This window comes from Diplotaxodon limnothrissa, linkage group LG22, assembly GCF_057381915.1.
Source record: "Diplotaxodon limnothrissa isolate DT_005_m linkage group LG22, D_limnothrissa_male_GT1.1, whole genome shotgun sequence".
NCBI classification, from domain to species: Eukaryota; Metazoa; Chordata; class Actinopteri; order Cichliformes; family Cichlidae; genus Diplotaxodon; species Diplotaxodon limnothrissa.
The window spans coordinates 18,982,555-19,004,551 of record NC_140616.1 but is presented as its reverse complement, the minus strand read 5'-3'; the positions used below and the strand labels follow the sequence as shown (position 1 = coordinate 19,004,551).

Genomic DNA, 21,997 nt, shown 5'->3' with positions numbered 1-21,997 from the left:
TTTAATAAAGTTACATGAAATATTTAAACTCAACTGTTAACGTTTACATTCAGATGTAAAAATTGATGTTTAACATATAATTGATGTAAATGTTTGTAAATGTAGGTGTAAATAGGGTAACAATGTTTGTATATAATGTTTTGAGCGTAATATGCAATTAATTTTAGCATGCTTAAGTTTACAATTAGTACCTCATAATAAGTGTAGTAAAATTATATATATATATATATTTTTTTTAATATTAGAAAGATTTCTTATTATCAAGCTAAGGAATGTTAGGTAGAGTTTTATTTTGTGTGACAGCCCCAGGATTGGCCCTATCTCCTCCTTCCCTGGTTGAATATTTGTTCCAGGAAGTCAGAAGGTGGTGCTGACACCTCATCATTGATGCAGTAAGTCAGGCTCATGAGCTGATAAGCCTCACTCTTGTTTTCTTGGACTCTGCTTCATACACTCGCGCACTACATTGCACCTCTGAACTTGATCAAAGGTAAAATTTATTTTAAATTTCAAAAAATGTCATTGTTGTGTTTAGTGTGACACAAAACACTAAAACATATTATATACTATATTACAAAACAAGCTCAGGTAGACAAAGCTTTCATAAAGTTTGACCAAATATGTAGTTTTTCATCTTCGCGCCACCCCATACCAACACATTGCTCAGTAATGAGCAATCTCTCATCGACAGTCAATTTAATTAACTCCCTTCCTTGAAAAATCCCACGCCCTTCTCCTCCTGACTCGGCTGTGGCTGGCAGCTCAGTGTTGAATGTGTCCTGCTGGTCGCAGTGACTGCATTGATGTCAAGCAGCACGGAGCCCATCACACACACAGTCTTTCAAATGGAAAATGGACCTCAGCTGTTGATGCAGTTCTTTTAATTTTATTTACGTACATCATATTCACAAGTTTTGTTTTCTTAACCATTTTCATTGGCTTTGAGAGTATTTTACCTTCTTTATTTTGTCTTCTTCTTACTCTTCACGAACCTCTCTTTTTTTTAAAGGTATTAAAAAACATATTAATGCTTATAGCACTGTAGCTTGTATGCTAATTTTATGGTAGTTTTACTTTAATGGAGAAAAACAGAATATCAACCAAAAAATTTTAAAAATCCAGAAAAATTTCATTACATAAAAGTTAAAAATTGAATGGCTTGTCAGTGAGTGAAATAAGTATTTGACCCCCTACAAACCCACCAGAATTGGGCTCCCTCAGATTATAACCAAACAATCAATCAATTTGGGATATAGTCCTAATGTGCACAAAGCACACCTGTCCACAGAGTAAAATTTGGCCATTCTAACCTCTCCACCTCCATGGGTGAGACCAAAGAGCTGTCGAGGACGTCAGGCACAAGATTGTAGACCTGAACAAGGCTGGAATGAGCTACAGGACCACCAGGTCTTGGTGTGATTATGTAAAAATGGAAAAAAATATCAAATGACCATAAATCACCCTCAGTCTGGAGCTCCATGCACCATCCTTAAAGTCGAGCATGGAGGTGGAAACTTCATGTTTTTGGATGGTTTTCTGCTAAAAGTATAGGACGACTTCACTGCATTGAGGGACCAGTTGATTGTAAAATCCATGTATTGTAAAATCTTGGACAAGAACCTTTGTCCTGAGGATGAGTGGGTGGGTCTTCCAGACATGGCAATGACCTAAAACACAAAACCAACGAGTGGCTAAAGAAGAAGCATGCGAGGGTCATGGAGTGGCCTAACCAGTCTCCAGACCCCAGTCCTGTAGAGAATCTGTGGCAGTAGCTGAAGCTTCAAGTTGCCAAGGGGTATGACGTCAGCACGAGGGGATATCGCTAATATAGTTATCTCTGGCACTCAGCTCTGGCTGTGAGCACAGAAAGCACAGCTACCTGCTGTTCAAACCTGCTGTTTGCATTAGACAGCCAATAAGAAACAGGAGGAGTTAAGACAGATTGTTTCAGACAGAGGATGAACTTGAGGGCTACACTTAAACTGTGAATCATGCAAAGCCACTCTGACAGACTCCAAGACTCCTGATTTACAAGAAAAATTAAAGACTGTCAGGAATGTTTTCATTAGCTCTGCAGGAAGACGCATGTTTGAAACATGCGTTTTACAGGATGGTGGCACACACACACACACACACACACACACACACACACACACACACACACACAGAATCAATCATTTCTCTTGAAATAACATTTTCTTTGAATGCAGATTCAGTTCTGGCCTTTCAAAGCTGTCCCTGTTTGTCTGCTTCCCACCCCTCAATGGGGTTTTAGGAGACTGTTGCCATGGAGACAGAGCCATACCTCCATCTGTCCCCGGCTTCCACTGGTATGACCAGAGATTTCCTCCGAGTCAATCACACACCTCCGTCTGGCAGGACATGTCTCACATGGGAAGTCAGCGGTCTCGCACATACTCAGAGGAATTGTGGTTGAGTATTTGTGTGTGTGTGTGTGTGTTTACCTCTACAGCACAGACTACTTAATAGGTGTGTCCTGGAAGTCCTGTGGGATTACACACCTGTGTAATGTCCGGACGAGTGTCTGTCAGAGTGGCCCCAGGACACCTGCAGCAAACATAATTTTCACCCGCCTCTCTGAGATGGTGCAGGTGTGAATCACCATCTCTCTCCCCTCCCCCCGGTCATCCAGAAATAGCCCCTGTACATGAGTCAGGATCCCAGCCCACCTGATCTCTGCGTCCAACCCTCTGTAGATGACATCCGTGACAGCATGAGAGGTGCATGAGTGCTGGCTGAAAGAATGTGACAGGAAATGTAGAGAAGAGGGACTGACATGGAAAAACGTTAGAGAGGGGATTCAAAGCCAGCAGGCAGTAATGGGGGACTCCAGAGGGATACAGGAAACACGGAAAACTACGAAAATGGAAAACATGGGATGTGAAAGAAAGATGTGAAAGAGATGACTAAGTGTGAATCTTCAATAAAGATGGCACCACTCCTTAAGGAATTTAAAAATCAAGTTTTTGTTGTTGGGATTGCTTTACTTGGAGAAAGAGTTCTGTATTTGAGGGTTTACACATCGCTCCCACAGTGCTTCTTAAATTGTTTTCCTCTTTCTGTTCCCTTTTTATTTCTCTAGTTTAGACAGAAACACAGTGAAATGGAAACAGTCCTCTGTAGAGTGGTGCAGCTGTTCACATTCACTCAGTTGAGAGCTGCAAGTTTGTGTTTTTTTTTTTTTGTTTTTTTTTTCACATTTTGTTTAAAATTCAGTTGAGTTTCAGTTAATTTCCAGAGTAGATTTGCTCATTTTGGTAAGTTTCTATTAATGTCAGCGTTAGTTTACTCTTTTGTTGAATGGAGGAGATATGTCAGAGGCAGGATTTAGGAAAACCAGCAGAGGTATTACAGTAAAACACACAAAACCTTTTAAAAGCAGTTGTTTAGATGGCAAAAGTCTCAATAAACACGTCCACCAACGCTTCATCAGCTAAGTTTTGATAACCAATTTTACAAGGTCAACAAGTACTAAAACTAAAGATATTTTTACAAATCTTTTTTATATTACTTGTTAATTGAAAAAATAATTTCATTTAGTTAACTTTCCTTAACAGTCTATTTATTTTTACTTTAATTAACTAAAATGTTTTCTTCACATATATTTTTAGTTTTTAGTTTAGTTTTAGTTAACTATAATAACCTCTGAAAACATTGTCAGCTACAGGTACTTCACAGACAGACAGTCACGGGCTTATAAATTTCCCCCCTAATTAATTGACATGCTGTTTAGAGAAAACAAGCAGCTCCACTCTTTGATATTTTTCACTGTCCTCTTAGACTAATAAATGAGTGAACTCTGTGAGGTCTAAATTTGCATCAGTAATGACCCCGATCCTAACCTAACTCTGTGCAATCAAATTAAATAACTTTTGCTCTTCAAAAAGGTTCTCACAATGACTTATTAAACAAAAAAATCACTTTAACTGGCATGCAGGTACTTATTTAGTTTTCCCCTCAAATTGAATTTCTGAATTCCACAATTTATGAGAGTAGTGTTAGTGCTGGAGTTACAGGCTTAAATGAAAAACGGTCATTAAAATAAAGCTGGCATGTCTTTGATCAATTATTTCGTGGTTGTAACAATGGTTCTTGCTAATAAATGGGATCCCTTTGGAAAGTCTTTTTATTCCCCCTTAAATAAAAACAACACTGTAAAAATAATGCTTTTATGCAGCCTTTCTATGAATAAAGGCACTGATATTTATGGGTTTGTTTGCCATTTTTCTGGAGAATGCATTTGTGGGTTGAGCAGCAGAGTTGAGTGTGTGGGTTGCACCCATGAAAAACTTGCCAAATCTTTCCTGCCAGTGCCAAACACCTTATTCTGTGACTGTCATGGTCCCCGTGCCTGCTCGGCTGGCCCTGTGTGGCTACATGTTATGTTTTGTCTTTTCTCTCTCCTCTCTCTCTGCTTGCTGCCTGGGCGGAGCTCATTGTGAGCTCCCGGCCTCCACCACCTGTAGGCAATCACCTGTGGCTCCTCACCTTGTTTGCTCCCGCTACTTAAGGCAGTGACTGAGAGCACCTCGCCGCTGGACTATTGAGTAACGCTCGTCAGTGCTACTTTAGCCTCAGCCAGTTTTTGAGCTCTGTCCGTGAAAGTTCCGTGCTAACTCTTGTTCTCTGTATGCAGATTTCTCGTGCTTGGTTTGGAGACTCTGGACGCTTTTCCCGACCCCTCTCTGCACCCCTGGGGACCCTGGCCCCCTTCTCCTTCACCTGTATATAGTGCACCTGGAGTGTGTAAATAAACCTGTTTTTCTGAGATTTCAGTCTGCGCCGAGTCCTCCCTGCTCCTCCGTGACAGTGACCAACACAACCACCATAGGTGACTTGTGATAAATGCTGCATTGAAGAATGGGATACCATCCCACAGCAGTGTGTGTGACCAAGCTGGTGGCCAGCATGAGGGGGAGGTGCCAACCTGTTGTGGCTGTGCATAGTTTTTCCACATGGTACTAAGGTCCCTGTTTGTTAAATGAATAAACTGTTAAATCACCAATGTGTCCTATTTCTTCAGACTTCAGACTCTTCATCCAACCCAACAAATGACACCAATCAAGAGTCAATAGCAGAACAAGCTGCTCAACCCACTAATGCCTGTTTCTTACAAATGTCCCAACATTTGAAGGGGAAATAAACGGCTTTCCAAAGGTGTCAGATTTATTGCCAAGAAGCATTGTTACAACACAGGAATAATCAACCAGACACAAAATTCCTTACTTTTTGTGCTAAGTTTAAAATAAAAAACAAATGTCTTTGCATGCATTTAGCTCCACGTCAAGTGCAAACATTGTTACTTACACCTCACTTCATCAGTAATAACAGCACATCCATTTTTCAATGCAATCTTACTTTTGAACTTTATTTAAAAAATAAAGCAGTCTTTATAATTTTTCTAATATCGCCTCAGATTTTCTGATCTGAGTTTGAAAACCTGAGAAAACATCCATAACTCTTAGATAAACGACATCCACTGTCAAAACTGTGTGAGATTGACCATTAGTTACCAATTTACAAACTCCAGACTGAATTTTCAACTTCCAGATATTTAAGCCGTCACTTGTAGATGAGCTTTAAAAGCTGACTCACAGGAGAGCAACCGCTATGCTGCAAATAACACCATCCTCACGGATGTGATTAGATGAAAATGGATATTTCCTGTGTTTCTGTTTACAAACGCATGTGCACGCGGTGATAGCTTTTATTTTTCTAGACAGTAACGTGTGTGTGTGTGTGTGTGTGTGTGTGTGTGTGTGTGTGTGTGTGTGTGTGTGTGTGTGTGTGTGTGTGTGTGTGTTATCTTCACCTGCAGATTCACTGAGACAATGCCTGGATGTTTTTTATGCGCTCGTGTGGGCCATTTGTATTTATCTCCCTCACCAAATGGGACGCGCACATCCACACTCGCACGAGTGCAGCTCCAGTACACCTTAATCAAGATTATTATGGTCTGGGATGTGTTTAGTTTGGGTGTACAGGTCCTCTATTTGTTAGAGAGTGTTTAATATCATCGTAAATGTACATTCACTCCTAGTTTACAGGCTTTTATTTACTCCAGCTCATAAACACTGAGCAGGCTGGATCCCTTTTAATCTGCAGCCAAAGTTTTTCTCTTTCTCTCTCTTTCTTCTTTGCCCACCTTCAAGACACTGTGGCGTGACGTCGCCTGTTTTCTAGCGGGTGCACGCGAGTTTTCACACAGGTGCTCCATCTGCTTGCCAGTGCGACTATTTGGGGCGATAACCGCCTCGCTCCTGAGCAGCTCTGTTAACATCCTCACTTGTTAACAAGCCCCTTACCTTCCCAGAGCCAACCTCTGCCACCCGCAGGGAAATAGCAGGAGTTTGCTTAACCCTGTAAGCCTGTAAATACAAATTTTTGAAGTTTTTGAAAACTTTTTCTTTTCTCTTAAAAATAAGAGTTGACAGTTAGTGTACAGCTGTGGACGGAAGAAAAAAGATGCTGGATCGCTGTTATCACAAACTGCTGCTGTTTGGATGCCTGGTTTGTCTTCTGGTGACTGTTGTAACTGCAGACGGTAAGTAAACATTTGAAATCATTGAAATAACCCGTACACCTCGTTGTAAAATTATTTTCTGATCTAATTTTGTCCGTTTGCTAAAGCTGTGGTGGTGATGTGCGCCAATTACGCGTAGCGCGCCAGCAATTGGCACCAAGCCTGTTAGAGTCAAAAGGTGTTCTAAAATAAATGTTTAATGGCAAAAGAGACAATTACACCACACTATTTCTCCCGTTAAACCCGCACTTTGTTCTTTGTTCTAAGCTGTGTGAGTGGTCTGCTTTGTCCAGCAGTCATTCTCAAACCTTTAGAGTGCACGAGAGAAGATTATTTTTTTACTGCTTTGTTGCTAAAAAGTTTTCTCTTATATTATTTTCAGTGGCTGATTAACAGGGCTGTCTCTAGCCCTTTTTATGCTCTAGGCAACTTTAGATTTTGGTGCCCCCTCGTGGATCGATAGCTATATAGGTTTTTGAGAAATTTCATTTAGTGCAGGCGAGCCCTCCAAACAGCTTAAAAAAGATGCTTCTCTTCCATGTAGCTTAAGGTTACTCGACACACTGTCATAATATCTGAGATATTTATTAAAAATGAATAATAAGCAGTCCAAATTGCATTCTTCTTTTATTTGTGACTTTGGGATCTAAAGATTCAGTGAATGCACAGAGAATAATTTATTTAGAGGAACCTAAATGTAAATGTGCTTTCATTGTTACAGTTGTTACAGTTTCTGTCTTATATAGTTATAGGAAACATCCTTGATGACACTCCTGCATATATGGACCAAATTGAGGAATGAAGATAGAAACTTAAGATTGACAAGAAAGAATATTGTGAACTTAATTAAATGGGTCAAACTTTTATTGACAATAAAACAAAAGTGATCTTGCAGCTGGTGGCAGTCATTGACTGTGACTGCTCACCTGTCTGAAACGTAAAAAACTGATAAGAAAAAATTGTTAACATCATCAAAAATTATTAATAGCTATAAATAATTACAGAACTGCTGCTGTGTCATCTGCTGCAGCTTTTGCCACAAGGTGCGGCAAAAGGACACAAATGCAGGGCTCATAAACAGATGTGTCAAAAATAAAAACCAAGTCCAATGAGGCAAACACACCAATAAATCCAAAATAGAAGCAAAACACACTCAAGAGCAGGTGAAACAGATGCAGATGGGGGAAAATGAAACCGTAAATACTCAGAGACACAGTGAGGACTAATCAGGGGGAGTGGAGAAAAAAAGAACTGAAAATAATTAGGGACAACAAGACAAGGGAAGTAAAAGCAAATACAAAACGATAAATGACTGTCAAAATAAAACAGGAAGTGATCAATCAGGGATAGAAATTTAAGCATGATGCACAGAGACACCAGGGACACTAAACGAATATCGAACCATGAACTTAAAACAGAATAATCGCTGTAACAGAATCATACAAACAAATGACAATATGTCTCCGTCTACAACAGTCATCAAAACTGAGGCTTTAAAATGATAATGAAAAGAAAGCTAAAAGTTCTTAATAAACAACCACAAAACTCAAAATAACCTAAAACCCACAGATGAAAGACAGCTGTCTTTGATCACGCCTCTGCAGATAACTCTCTGAAGTTGCAGGTATTCAGTAAACTCAGAAGAACGACTATAAGCAGCAACTTCAGCTCCCGTGCACAGCTTGTCTCACCAGTGCCCTCCTACAGCCTTTCAGCAACACATTTTTAGAGAGCTTGTCTGGCAGAAAGCCTCGAAGGAAGACTTCTCCTCTGTGCCAGATACAGCTTATTTTGGTTTATCTCAGAGTCGTGTAAATATTTCAAAAACGTGACTCCTGCGATTATGAACCTGGAGCACATTTCTGTCCTGTGTTACTGGACAGCCGTGATGTGAGAACGGGGTGGTAATGACAGGACCGGTATGCTGATGCGATCGCTCCTGCAGTCAATTAATGATCACAGGGGGGTGAGCAAAGCAGATCCTTGCACATCCACGACTGTGCCGCTGAGATTTCACACTCACGAGTGAGGCTTTAAGAAGTCCTTAAAAATATTTACTTCCTACACATTCTGCTATTATCCTGAATTTGTTTGTATAAAATGTTATTTAATGTTAATCTCCTTGCATTTCCTCAGGTCGAGTGTTTGTGCTGGACCTGAGGAACTCCTCTGACCTGCAGGGCTTCAGAGATGCTGAGCAAGCTTGTGCCTCGCACCGCGGCCGCCTGGCATCAGTAGAGGAGCTTCGTCACGCTGTGGTGGAGTGCTACTTCTCCCCGTGCACCCGCGGGTGGCTCTACGGGGGCTCAGTAGGGTAAGAATAGCAGCTGTCTTCAGAGGAGATGTCAGAGGTCATTATGGTGTGTGTGTGCGAGACGGAGGTTTCGGGAATGGATGAAAGAGAGAGGAAGTAAAGAAAGCGAGCGGGGAGATAGAAGAGTGACACATTTCAGGGGGGAAAGAGAAAAAGCAGAGAGAGGAAGCAGAGAGGGAGAAAGACTCCTCTGTTTCTTCCTGGAGGAGGAGGGAATTCTGAGATGGGGTGTCATGTCGACAACTGCCTCCATTTACACCTCTCATCTCCACGGCAACGACACTCACAGCTTTCAGAACAGAGCAGATTTGGGCCTGGAGGAAGAGGGGTACCCGGTTTGCTTAAACGGAGATGAAGCTGACAAGTGGTGATTATAGGGATAAAACCTCATGAACACTGTTACTGCTACTATAGTATCCTACACTGCAGCTCCTAATAGAAAAATGTATGAAGAGTATGAAACATGTTCCTTTTAAATGGACGCAGACACCTGGTGAACACATGCCTGCTTTTAATGAATAATAGTTGAGATGCTTTTTTGGGTCCATTCACAGCAAAGCGTGCTCTTTGTTTGACCAATAAATGGTTAAGTTGACCCTGAAATTCTCGGTGTATGTAAGCCAAAATCCAAATGATTATTAATGGTTGTTCTAAATGACACGACTACGAGTTCATTCAAAACTTTTACGTAAAAATCCCCCTTTTCTCTCAGTGTAAAGACGTTTAACTGCACATTTTATCTCAGTACGAGAAAAAGAAGTTCAGTGTCAATGCCCTCGATCACATTTTCAAAAAACATCCAGTGCGGCCCGGGTTGGCATCTCTGCCAGGCCAATTCTGACCCCCGGGCCTTATATTTGACACCCCTGCTCTACAGTATATTAGAGACTATAAAATACAATTAGTCTGTGAGTGCTGGGGTTCTTTCACAGATTTCTTGAACCTTGTTTTTCATCAAGGTTGAAGGGCATTTAGCATATCCTGCTGTAGTGACCCTTTGTGAATAAGGGAGCGGCCGACTATTCCACCTACAGGGCTGGTCAACCACAACGAAACTCCCAAACTGGAAACTTCGTTATAAAAATGAACGGAGACTTCAATGAAACAATTGAGAAATAAAGCCTTTCAGGGGTTAACCTGGTTCAAAGTGCCCACCGAGTTTCTAACATACAATAATATGCTTGTAACATATCTGGTTAGGGACGTATCATCTTTTCCTTTTATACACCGCTGGCTCTGTACATGTTGATCAGCGGACATCAGCTTTCACACTCCCTTACTGCGTTTCACACTATATCACCCTGCTACCACAGCTCCGTCTGCTGAAGTCAGGAGCTACACACCTCCTTTTTGGACGGCTTATTCGAGCAGTGACAATGACAGACGTGGAATCTGACGTATATTCAGATACAGTGAACTTTTCCTGTAACTTTTTCAGGAAACACAGACAACCTTGGTCTGTGTTGGAGGCAGTTTTGCAGAAAAGCACCAGAATGTTCTTCTAATATATCAGGAAACACAGAGTAAGAAAAGCAGTCCAACAGCTGAAGGTGCTGCAGTCATTCGGACATTATGCGCTGATTATTTATGGGCTGTGAATTTGCAGAGTGTGTGAGGGAAATACGATTCACAGCCGATTCATCCTCCTCTCCTGCGTGGTCTTCATCATAAATAAATCATCACTCTGAAGCGCAGCATGGTGGTTCCTAATATATATCTAGCTCATCAATCAATGTTAGTTAAAGGTAAAAATACATTGATTGCAGGTATTTTATTAATGTTTTTGTCTGTTTTTCTTGTCCCTCCATCCTTTTCTCTGTTTTTTTTTTCCTGTTTTGTTGCCCACCTTACCACACACACTCCCACTGGTTGTGTAAAGGCCACCCTCACCCACTCCCTCACTCACATGTTGGTTGCTTAGATGAATAATTGTGTCGTTGGTGTGTGAACTGTGATGCTTCCAGACTGGCGTCAGTGCCAGTTAACCACCTCAGATGTGTATGACATAAGTCTGTAGGTCTATTAGGAGCTTTAACAAGTGCCTCCTACGCTGACTCTTCCACCTTAACATCTTCTTCTGACCTGTCAGTCATTTTGTACCTCTGTACACCATTATACAAGAAAAATGAATTAAGGCCGTTTCAGATGAATGCATGCATACTTCTGGGTGTTCCCTGTAGCAGTCATGCACTGTCAGGTGATGGATTCTTCTCGGGCACAGATACCTGCAGGGATGAAAGTTAAATTTTTAAACAGTCGTCAGTGTTTTTTGCCTCTCTGAGTGCTTTCTCTGTGATTTCTTCTTTTCTCCTTCAGACTCTCTCCCCCATAAAGCAAAGCTAACATGGCACACGCATGCAGTCTGACCTGCTCCACTCTCTCACTGCACTGCTAGTTAAGCCTTTATCAGGACAGTACGGTTGAAAGATGAGGGGAAACCTGGGAGAGAGAGCAGGAGGAACACATGCAGCAAATACCTTAGGCTAGATTCAGACATGGGCCTCTGCAATAGTCTTACAGTTTATGGGTCGCCTGTTCAATCTGCTGAGCTAAACTGGCGCCCCTGCTAGTTACATTATTTCCAATTAGTGATGCTTTGTTTAGATCAAATGCACACCCAGTGTCTATTCTATAGAATGATTCTTAGTAACTAATATCACCAATCAAACTTGCTGTTAAAGCTCATATTTCTGAATTTTCCCACAGGACTGATTGCTACTGCCAGCCTCTGTGGGAACATAATCTGATTGGCCTTGTCTTATCTGGTGTTTTTGAATGATAAACGGGTTAATAATGTGATTATGCTGCAACATAAATGGAGTATTCACTCAGCTTTAGTAGCTTCTGCAGCTTGTAGGAGCTGTGCTCATTCAGTCCCAGTGGAATATGCGCTGCTTTATGTCCACAATGTTATGACTTCTCTATTTGAAGTTGGCTGTAACCTAAGGCTTGTTCTCTGGGAACATCTATCCATAATGTATCAGCGTGGGATAACACTGTGCCAAAGGCTACAGCCGCTGATACTGCAACATATCTGAGTCATGATGTGTGTTCCTGGACCCTGATGTCATACTGCAATAATATTTAAATGGGCAACAAATCAAGTGGTGGTGAATAAACTGTGTGCGTAGTCAACTTTCCCACATGCGCACTTAATCAGAGGTACAGCTTTAGATATCAGGGGTGGAGGGAATATGTAGAGGAATGTTTCAGTGTTAATTACAAGTTAATGACCTGCATTCATAATCTCCCAGAAAAAAATACAAAAATAAAGCCAAAAATATATATAATACTCAAAACATTTCCAATGCATTGTATTCAGAATTCTACTTTGGAGCTAGCTCTTTTTTACATATTGTTTTAGTCCACTGGTTCCCAGCATGCTGGTCAGGCCTGTAAATAAATGATGGCAGACTGGTAGACTGTAAATAATTGATGGATATTATTCATTGGTTTGCAATCCACTGCTTTGAGGCATTGTGGACAGTCTTATCTTGGCTTTTTTAAAGTGAGGTGAAGGTCTGACTAAAGAACCAAGAGCAGCTACACAGCCTCACTGTGAAATACAGCCAGACATTTGACCGCTTCGCCTTGGGCATTTTTAATCTGTAGCTCTGCTCTAAAAGAACGTACGTACCTGGGCCTGCCTACTATCCTTGAAAACGTAAAATGATTGGCTAGAAGTGTATCACAGCTCAGGAAAAAAAAGCACCGAAATAAAGCACCGAAATGTGCGCTGGTTACTACCGTTTATGTCAGAACCGGTGCCCTTCCCTAGTCACAAAGATGCTATAATAAACTTTTCATATCTACTCAGCAAACATTTCAACGCTGAATGACTGTAGCGATAGTTCTTGTTCACGGCTGAAAACTAGTTCAAAACTAAAAAGCAAACTCGATGTTGGAGACACGACCTCGACACTAATTCGAGGTACTTGTTGAATGTTGCCTGGATGTTTAAAAAAGATAAAACTTGTGTTCTACAATCTTGTTATCACTTAGATGAAACAATTAAAAAAAGAATCTGATAGAAAGAATGAGAAGAGAAATAGCAGCTCTGTGGTCATTTTGACAGCAAATTTTGATTCAGTTTTATTAGTAGTTTTTAGATTAAAACATTAATTAGTTTCAGTTGACTAAATACCATAAGATTATCCTAGATTAAATCTAAAGTTGATTCAGTTGACTAAAATGTAATGCGTAAAATTCTGTCATGTTTTTACTGGTGAGAATTGCTCCACATTGTTTACAAAGCATCTCATTTGCAATGCACCAATCTAATCTATATTTATCCCTCACTAAGAGATGTTCAAGTCAGACCATCTATTTGGGAGTGCAAACAACAACATCTTGTCCAGGTCCTGCTCAGTTTTTGGAACTGAACTGCAACCAGGTTTGACCTGGGAGATGATTTCAGGGTTTAAGCCATGTTTGCTGAATTACTCTATTGAAGTGAACATAAGTGTTCTGATAATGCTAGCAAGCTTTGTTAGCAAACTGTGCAGGTACATCACACACGGACAGAAGAGCTCAAAAATACTAAAATTATAGTAGCTAAAATTAAAGCGCAAACCTCTTTGGAGGTAATTAAATAGAATTAAATAGACGATGACTAAATTAAGAATGCTCAAAATGTGCACAAAATATAGCACAGCTGTTACAAAGAGAAAGAATAGCAACAGAGACCAACAGACGCAATTGTGAAATGCTCCTCTATAGTCAAGTCAGTGTTATGTCACGTTAATTAATGAGAGTGTGAACATGTGACTTGATTTTATGCAGTATGGATATCATGTCTGTTTATTTCCAGGACCACAGTGTGTAATGTTGTGGGCGGTGTGCTGAAAGCTGTAGAAGTGAGGACAGAAAATGGCACAGAGGACGCAACGCACCTGGACGCCTTCTGCATCAAAGACAAAGGTCAGTAAACCCACACGAAAACATACACAGTACGTAAGGATCGTAGAAGAGGAATGGTAGTAGCGATCAGGACATGAATGACTCAGGTTTGTGTGTGTGTGTAAATGTAAATGTGATGTGAAACAACTGGATCCATGAATGTGTGTTAGTTCTGATGCAGCTGAAACTAAAAGACACACATCACATCTGGCACATCATTGCCAGGTTTTGGATCAAAACTTGGAAGATTTCTCTTGTCCATGTGCCACACACCCTGAGGTTGGCAGACACTCTCTGCTGTGGGAGCACATGTGAACACTTCACATCCATTTGATACAGGCAAACCAACTACACAGCTTATTGTCTAGTTATGGTTGGGTATATTAAATACAGGATCCCTGGAGGCACCATTGTCAGGGAAACCCACTCACACCGTTACACTGAACTAATTAAAGATTCCACATTTAATCTGAAACATGTAAAAAGAAGTTGCACTACAGTCTATAGTCAAAATGTCTTTTTGAATAACCATTTGGGGGATTTTTAAACTTTATTTTACATTTTAAATCATATTTTAGTTCATAATAAACAATAAAACACTTGTTATTAGAATTTAACAATATATTATGGATATAATGCAAAACAAACTGTATTGATCTTTAATTATCTTAATTATCTAAAGTCAAGTTGGCAGCAGGGTATCCCAGATATCTTTCTCCCCAGCCACACTTTCCAGTTGCTCCTGGGGGATACAGAGACCTTCCCAGCACAGAATAGATACATAATGTCTTTAGCAGATTCTGAGTCCACCCTGGGATCTCCTCCCAACTGGTGCCCCTGAAAAACCTCCAAAGGGAGGCACTCAGGAGGCATCCTAACCAGAAGCTCGAACAACCTCAACTATCTCCTTTCAAAATGCAAGCGCAGTGGCTCTACTCTGTGATGCCCACAGATGTCTGACCTCCACACCCTCTCTCTAAGGTTAGCCAACCACCCTGTGGAGGAAACACATTTTGGCCGCTTGTTTTTGTGACCTCATTCTTTCGGCCATTACCTGGATTTCATGACTGTAGGTGAAGGTTGGGACGTAGACACAGAGATTCTGCTTCAACAGTCCGGTAAAATGTCTTCATTACTGCTGATGCTGCATCAATGCGCCAATCCATCTCGTGCTCCACCTTCCCATCACTTGTGAATGACATCCCAGGATGACTGGATTCTCTTGCTTGAGGCAGCCTTCCTCCCCATCGTTCCACTGTACTCTGGCAGAGAACCGTTGCCTTGGATTTGGAGGCGCTGATTCTCATCCCACCTGCTTCTCACTCGGCTGCAAACCGCTCCAGTGCATGCTGAAAGTCACGCTCTGATTAAACCAACAGAATCACATCATCCACAAAAGCTGAGGTTCCCAAAGCAAATACCCTGCTCACCTCAGCTATACCTCGAGATCCTGTACATGAAAATAAAAGTAGGTTCAGAGACAAAGCATAGCCTGAACATGCAAAGATGCAGACGCAGAATTCCTGGCATTCCTTCGCCTGAATCCAAAGTTCGACAAGGTTCGAACCTGCTTTCCATCACCCTTGATGAAAACTTTAATATGCATAGTTATCCACAACAATATCCATGAAGATTGGACCAGATTCTGTTTAATATTCATGCTTTATCCTCATGTTCTTAAAATTCACATAATTCTTTTACATAAAAGCTTTTGCTTCATGTCCAGAATTCATTCGTTCATTCTTATTACACATGATATACTGATATTATAAAGCTGATAAGCATTGGTTGACATTTACAGAGAACACTGTTTCCTATGGAATAAGTATAACAGCTCTATTACTAAATACGTGCATCTATATGCTTGTTGCTGATAGATGAGCCATGTGGAGACCCCCCATCTTTTCCTAATGCACGCCTGCAGAGTCACTCTGGGTCCGAGATGGGAGATGAGCTTCTGTACACATGTGTCCCAGGTTACGTGATGCCCGGTGGACACACAGCCTTTAGCCTGCTGTGTGACAGCTGTGGGGAGTGGTATGGACTGGTGCAGATTTGTGTTAAAGGTAAGAGGCTGTTGTGGTCAGAGTTTGATTCTTTGTGTTTGAACAGACTCTCAGTTGTTAGCTGGGATGGAAATGGTGTTACTGGTGCTTTAGCTTGTGTCGCTAATCCTTTATAAAGGCAAAATGCATGGCCTGTGTGGATTATTAGCTAACAGTTAATCATGCTTTTAATCTAAAGCAGTCGTTCATAAACTTTCCAGGGAAAACTACTCTAGATTTTAATTTTCTTACAATATTGGCAGCTATGTTTAGTTAATGGAGCCTCTAAAAGGTCACAAATATCTGTTTTCTACCCAGACATTTTGAGGTCCAGCTTTGATCATAATCTCAAACCATTTTTCTTTTGTGTTTCTGATTTAAAGAACTGGCTGTGTACCAGGGGAACTGGTTCAAGAGTGACACTGACATTTTGCTGGTTTGGAACAAGAATCAGTGACGTCAGGGTCTGCCAACCCAGCAGCCAGATTATGTTAGCTCAGTATGATCAGTGGAAACAGATGGCAATAGTTGGCTCCAGCTAAAGGTCTCAAAATCTATCCAGCAGTGCCACTAAATGTCATTGAAAATACACAAAACAAAACAAAAAACAAACATTTTTCTTAGGTTTTGTGTAGGTTTTATTTTCTATTTCTTGGTAGGACCGTGACTTTTCAGAGCCTTGGCATCATTATGAAGCTACCAAAGAGCGGAGCAGAGAATTTGCAATGCCTATCTACTGGAGACTGCCTTTGGCATCATATTTAATTAAAAGAGGTGGCATTGAATATCTTGGGAACTTTTGCTAACTTTCTTTGAGTCATAAAATAATAAATAATAAATGTAGATACTTGATCTGACTTGAAAGTTTACACATTTCTATTTTGTCTTTCTGCAGATGAGGTGAGTCACACAGACTACGAGGACAAGTTCACAGATTCCTACATAGAGGCAGAGCGCCAACCTGAGACACCATTAGAGGCTCATGGCGATGTACACGAGGAAGTGTATGGAGCTGCGTACCCACATGGAGAGATGAGCGTGGAGCAGCAAGAGACGAGTTTTAGAGCCAAAGCTGAGGAGGACCATCGAGACCTGAGCAGAAAGCTTAAAGTGGGAGGAGAAGTGGCTGAAGATAGTGAAATATTTGAAGGAGCTTTAGTTAAACGAGAAAAAAATGAGGAACGGGCTGGTGAGGACTTGGTAGGTCCTCGGACGAGGCAGCAGGAGAGAACTGAGGTGGCCAAGATTGATACAGTGGAAGCCACAGAAGCACCCGTCTCTCTTCTCTCCCAGAAACACATGTTCTGGTTCCCCTCTGAGACCTTCCAGGAGGAAGAACCTCAGGTCTTCATCAATCCAGCCACGCAGACAACACAGAGAACCTCTGTTGACCGATCTGAGGAGAGCATTGAGCACACGAGTCAAGAAAGGCCCTATCGTCAACATCCCGTTGATGCTGATGATCCTGATCATGAAGGAGATGATTTTGATGATCCTGACACCAGCCGCCATGATGACCAGGACGACATCCTTGAAGATGACCACCATGACGATCAAGACGGCAGCCACCAAGAGGAAGACCACGATGAGCACAAGAGGCAACCAGGTCAAGATGAAGATTTGGACAAAAGGGAAAGCCATGAAAGCTATGACGATCACGAGGAGCATTATGACATGGGCGAACATGAGGAGGACCGTGATCGCAAGGAGTACGACGATCCAGATGATACTTACGACGGACACAAAAGCCAGGAGGATCATGATGATCATAATGGAGAACATCATGAGGTCTCTGAGGAACATCTGGACCAGGATGACCATGATGACCATGATGACCATGATGACCACGATGACCACGATGACCACGATGACCGTGCCATACATTATGACGACACCCATTATGCTGACCTTGATGATCACGATGATTTTGGACACAAAGACGCTGAGAGCTATGACGATCACGATAGCCATGAAGATGATAGTCGTCGGCATGTTGTTTTTTCTGTGGTAGCCGATAAGCATCAGAACGTCACTCAGAGGGGAGCAGACGGAAAGTCAGCCACAGATGACACGTGGCTGGACGGTTACCCTGTTGTTTTCGAAAACGGTGACTCCGTAACAGAGAGGGTGAAACCAGAGGATAAAGACAGAAGGAGATTTGTCAAGACGACGCCCAGACCCACTGAGGTGGAAATTCCTAGACCTTACACCAGCTCGCCCAAGGAGCAAGAGTCTCTCACCACGGTGCGTGAATTCGAACTAGGGGTTTTAGAGGAGGTGTGGCCTGACTCCATCGGGACCCCTGCCCCTGACCTTCTGGAGCCTTCAGACTCTCCTTCATACTCTGAGACCGGAGACTACAGCACACAACAAGCAGTTCCCACCGACTCTTGGATGGCTGACATTACCGATCATCCCTTCCTTGATCATGGCCCAAGCCCTCCAGTGCACAAGGACGGCTTAGTGCTCAGCCTGCCTGGTGAGACTGGGGAGAGGGGAGAGCAGGAAGGGGAGATGGGAGAGACGATCTGTGTGGATGACGCCTGCCCTCCCCTCCCTCCGAGCTCTTCCGGTCGAGGCCCCACTGTGGCGGCCATTGTTGTGGCGATTTGTGTCATCGCAACTGCAGTCATTGTCGCGGTGTGGTGTTACCGACGACAGCAGCAGAAGAGTTCGGCGTATGAGATGAATGGGAAGGGCCAAAGTCAGGCCAGACAGGGCCAACAGATAGAGATGCAGCAAAAGGTGTAGGGGAGAGAGGTTGGCACAGACACTCTTCCTTTGGGAAGGATGGGAAGATTCAGTTGAAAACTGTTGATCTTAGGTATAAACTTTAAAAAAGCTAGCACAAAATATTGTAATGATGCTTAACATAGTGAAACTTGAATGAAACAAGATGGCAATAGTCCTGTCACTTAGTAGTTCTGAGGAAATCCACCAGTCCTTGTATGTTATCCATGATTTTTAAAGCTCTGGCATCTACCTGGACATAAACCAGGCTGGATTCAACTCCAGAAGCTGAGAAGCGAGACTTTAAAGATATTAACATGTAGGAAAACCACAACATGAGGCACAGCACTGCCTGAATATAGGAACTGAAACTTCATTCTCCAAAGCTCTTGGACATTTTGATGAAGATTTCTTGCTGTTGTTTTTGTTGAGTGCTTGTATTATTGCTGATGTGCATTGTTTGATATTCTGTGTATTGTGTTTATGGAAAAAAAAAAAGGTCTAGTTCACCACAGGAGGTTCGCGGGAGGACATGAAGAGTACTGAGAGGGGTGAGATGAAAGAAAAGAGGCTGGTGAAAGGTGTAAATAAGAGGTGGAGTCTGATGGGAGAAATATTTCTTGTCTGTGTTGGTTTTGACATTCAGCTGATGAGACATAAAGAGGCATCCAGATTGCAGACTCAGCCACATGTATGCGTGTGTGTGATAGTGTGCGTGTGTGTGTCGCAGGTCTGTGCAATCCGCCAGCCAGCAGTAAATTATGTTTGAAGGTACCGACCGAGGAAGCAGAGTAGATCCTGACATCAGTCCAACTAACCACAGATTAAACACTGTGGTGAAAAAGAACCACAGCCTCAAATAAATACAGTTTAAATAGAGTTTCAATGCAGCCAAAAGTTTAATAAAAAGTGCATTTAGATTTTCAAATGATCAAAAATAGGACTCCACTGCCCTAAAACAGAGAGATTGATATACACTCAAATACCACTTTACATCCCTTTTATTCTAAAAGGGACTGTCTTAATTCTTCATGGCATAGATTCAACAAGGTGCTGGAAACGTTGCTCTGAGATTTTGGTCCATATTGACATGACATCATAACACAGGTACTGCAGATTTATCGGCTGTAAGTCCATGATGTGAATTTCTTGTTCCACCACATCCCAAAGATTGCCTGTTTGATTGAGATCTGGTGATTGTGGAGCCAATTTGAGAACAGCTGACTCATTGTCACGTTCAAGAAAGCGGTTTGAGATGATCCGAGCTTCGCGACGTGGTGTGTCATCCTGCTGGAAGAGGCGTGCACGGGGACGAACATGGTCAGCAACAATACTCATGTAGGGTGTGGTGGTGAAACGGTGCTCATTTAGCACTAAAAGGGTACAAAGTGTGCCAAGACAATGTCCTCTACACCATTACACCAGCAGCAGCCTGAACCATTAACGCATGGCAGCATGTATCCATGAATTTTTATTTACACCAAATTCTGATCCTACCATCCTAATGTGAAAACAAAAACTGAGACTCAACAGACCAGACAACAATTTTACAGTCTTCTCTTGTCCAGTTTTGGTGAATTTTGGCCTCAATTTCATGATCTTACCTGATGAGAGTGGTACCCAGTGTGGTCTTCCTCTGCTGAAGGTCATCTGCTTCGAGGTTTGACGCCCTGTGCAAAACTTGGTTGTAACGAGTAGTTATTTGAGTTACTATTGCCTCGCTATCAGCTGTCACGTTCTTAAATCACCTCTTTTCTCCATTGTGATGCTCAGTCTTAACTTCAGCGCGTCATGTTCGCATGCCTAAATGCCTCGAGCTGCTGCTGTGATTGGCTGATTGGATAGTTCCTTTAATGAGGAGTTGAACAGGTGACCGGTGAGTGTACACACACATATAATGGCGAATGTGTCATAAGTCATTACACTATGAGCAGTTACAGAGGACTGGACTCTGGGAATATTTGCTCATGTCTGAGTAGATATCAGTGTTGTGACAATTTCTGCCAAACAGAGATGAATGCATTCAGGATTTTTAAAAATACTCTATCATTCTTTGTTATCGATGTGCCATCTTTCCATATGTGCCAAATATTTAGAAAATGTAAAAGAGCAGATGTAAATGGATACAAATAGTCATGTTTGTGGTCAAATTTCAGTGTTTTACAGTAGGAATGTAAATAAAACAGTATATAAGGGTAAGAGCATGGGAAGTGATTATAATTATTGTCAACAGGGACCGCTGATTAATAAAAAAGAAACTTAATGGTAAAGAATTTTCTTGCATAATTTCAAAATCAATAACGAACTGATTTACAGGAAATATCTTAATCTGTTTCCTTCATGGTGTCTGAAAATGAACTGACGTTAATGTGGCGAGGCCACGGGGAATTATTAAGTACCTGACGTCTGTGTGTTTCTGTGCATATGATCTGTGACTGTATTGACTCGCTGTACATACGACAGCATTACCAGTATGTGGAAATACCTTGTTTCTTGTTTCACAGGTGGCATTACAAACCACCCCTCATATCTTACACAGGGTACGCTCATCTCCGCGACGTCTGCTCGACTACCTTTTACTTCAGCTGTGATTACCGCGACTGTACTCGCCCACGCCGTAGGTTATCAAGCAACGAACTCTGTGGCAAAACAACAGGTTTGCCACATGAAGGATGCCTGAAGAAGGGTCATAAAAATAGACGTTGTTAAATTAAAAGCGTGACTAGTTATTTGCAGCATCGTCCTCTCAGCCTTATGTGATTTATGACAAGATGAAATGTGTACTGTATGTGTCTTCACAAATAAATATGTGGTATAACTCTGGCTTCTAGTTTACTTTTGCTCTGGGTCAACTAGATGCACTAACTTATAGGAATCTTCAGTTGTTATCTTTCTTTAGTATTCACAGCGGACACGGCAAAAGATGTTACTCTGTCTTTTCGTCAGGACATTTTTAATGCTTCTGCTTCTCCAAGCAAAAAGAAGCAGAAGAGAGAAATTGGTGGGATGAACTACAGCTGAGGAAGAGGTAATGAAAGAAACAGGACAGAAGGAGAAGGCGAAGAGTTGGAGAGACACAGTAATACAGAGGGAATGTTCCCCTGTGGGTTTTTAACATCACCATGTGACAAACTGCACAGAGACTCAATGTTCAAACATTATTAAACACCACAGTGTTTTCTCTGGTGGGCTCGCTGCTCAGCTCTCCTGTCTTCTACCTCTGGGTTTCTTTATATTGGGGCTCCAGTTAAAGACCAGTGAACTGGAAACGAAGAATAGCCGAGTAATTAACATTTAAGTCACTTTTAAAACAGATATTAAAATTTTGTTTTTCCAGCTTCGATACTGGGATGATTTACTGTTTGTCTCATGTGGTGAAAGAGAATCAGAATGGTTGGTAGGTTTACATCACTGTCTTCACAGTTTTGCAGAATTTCTGAGGGTCTTTAAAAACTTCTCTATTGA

The 21,997-nt window shown here is 41.7% G+C and overlaps 1 protein-coding gene across 1 annotated transcript; it reads left to right on the top strand.

Annotated features, from left to right (window-relative positions):
- Positions 1-6,486: 6,486 nt before the first annotated feature.
- On the top strand, positions 6,487-18,553 carry susd5 (sushi domain containing 5). Its single transcript, XM_085346895.1, has 5 exons — positions 6,487-6,565; positions 8,681-8,858; positions 13,669-13,778; positions 15,635-15,823; positions 16,698-18,553. The coding sequence occupies exons 1-5, from the start codon at positions 6,487-6,489 to the stop codon at positions 18,551-18,553; spliced, it is 2,412 nt and encodes an 803-aa protein (XP_085203021.1).
- The last annotated feature ends 3,444 nt before the right edge of the window (positions 18,554-21,997 follow it).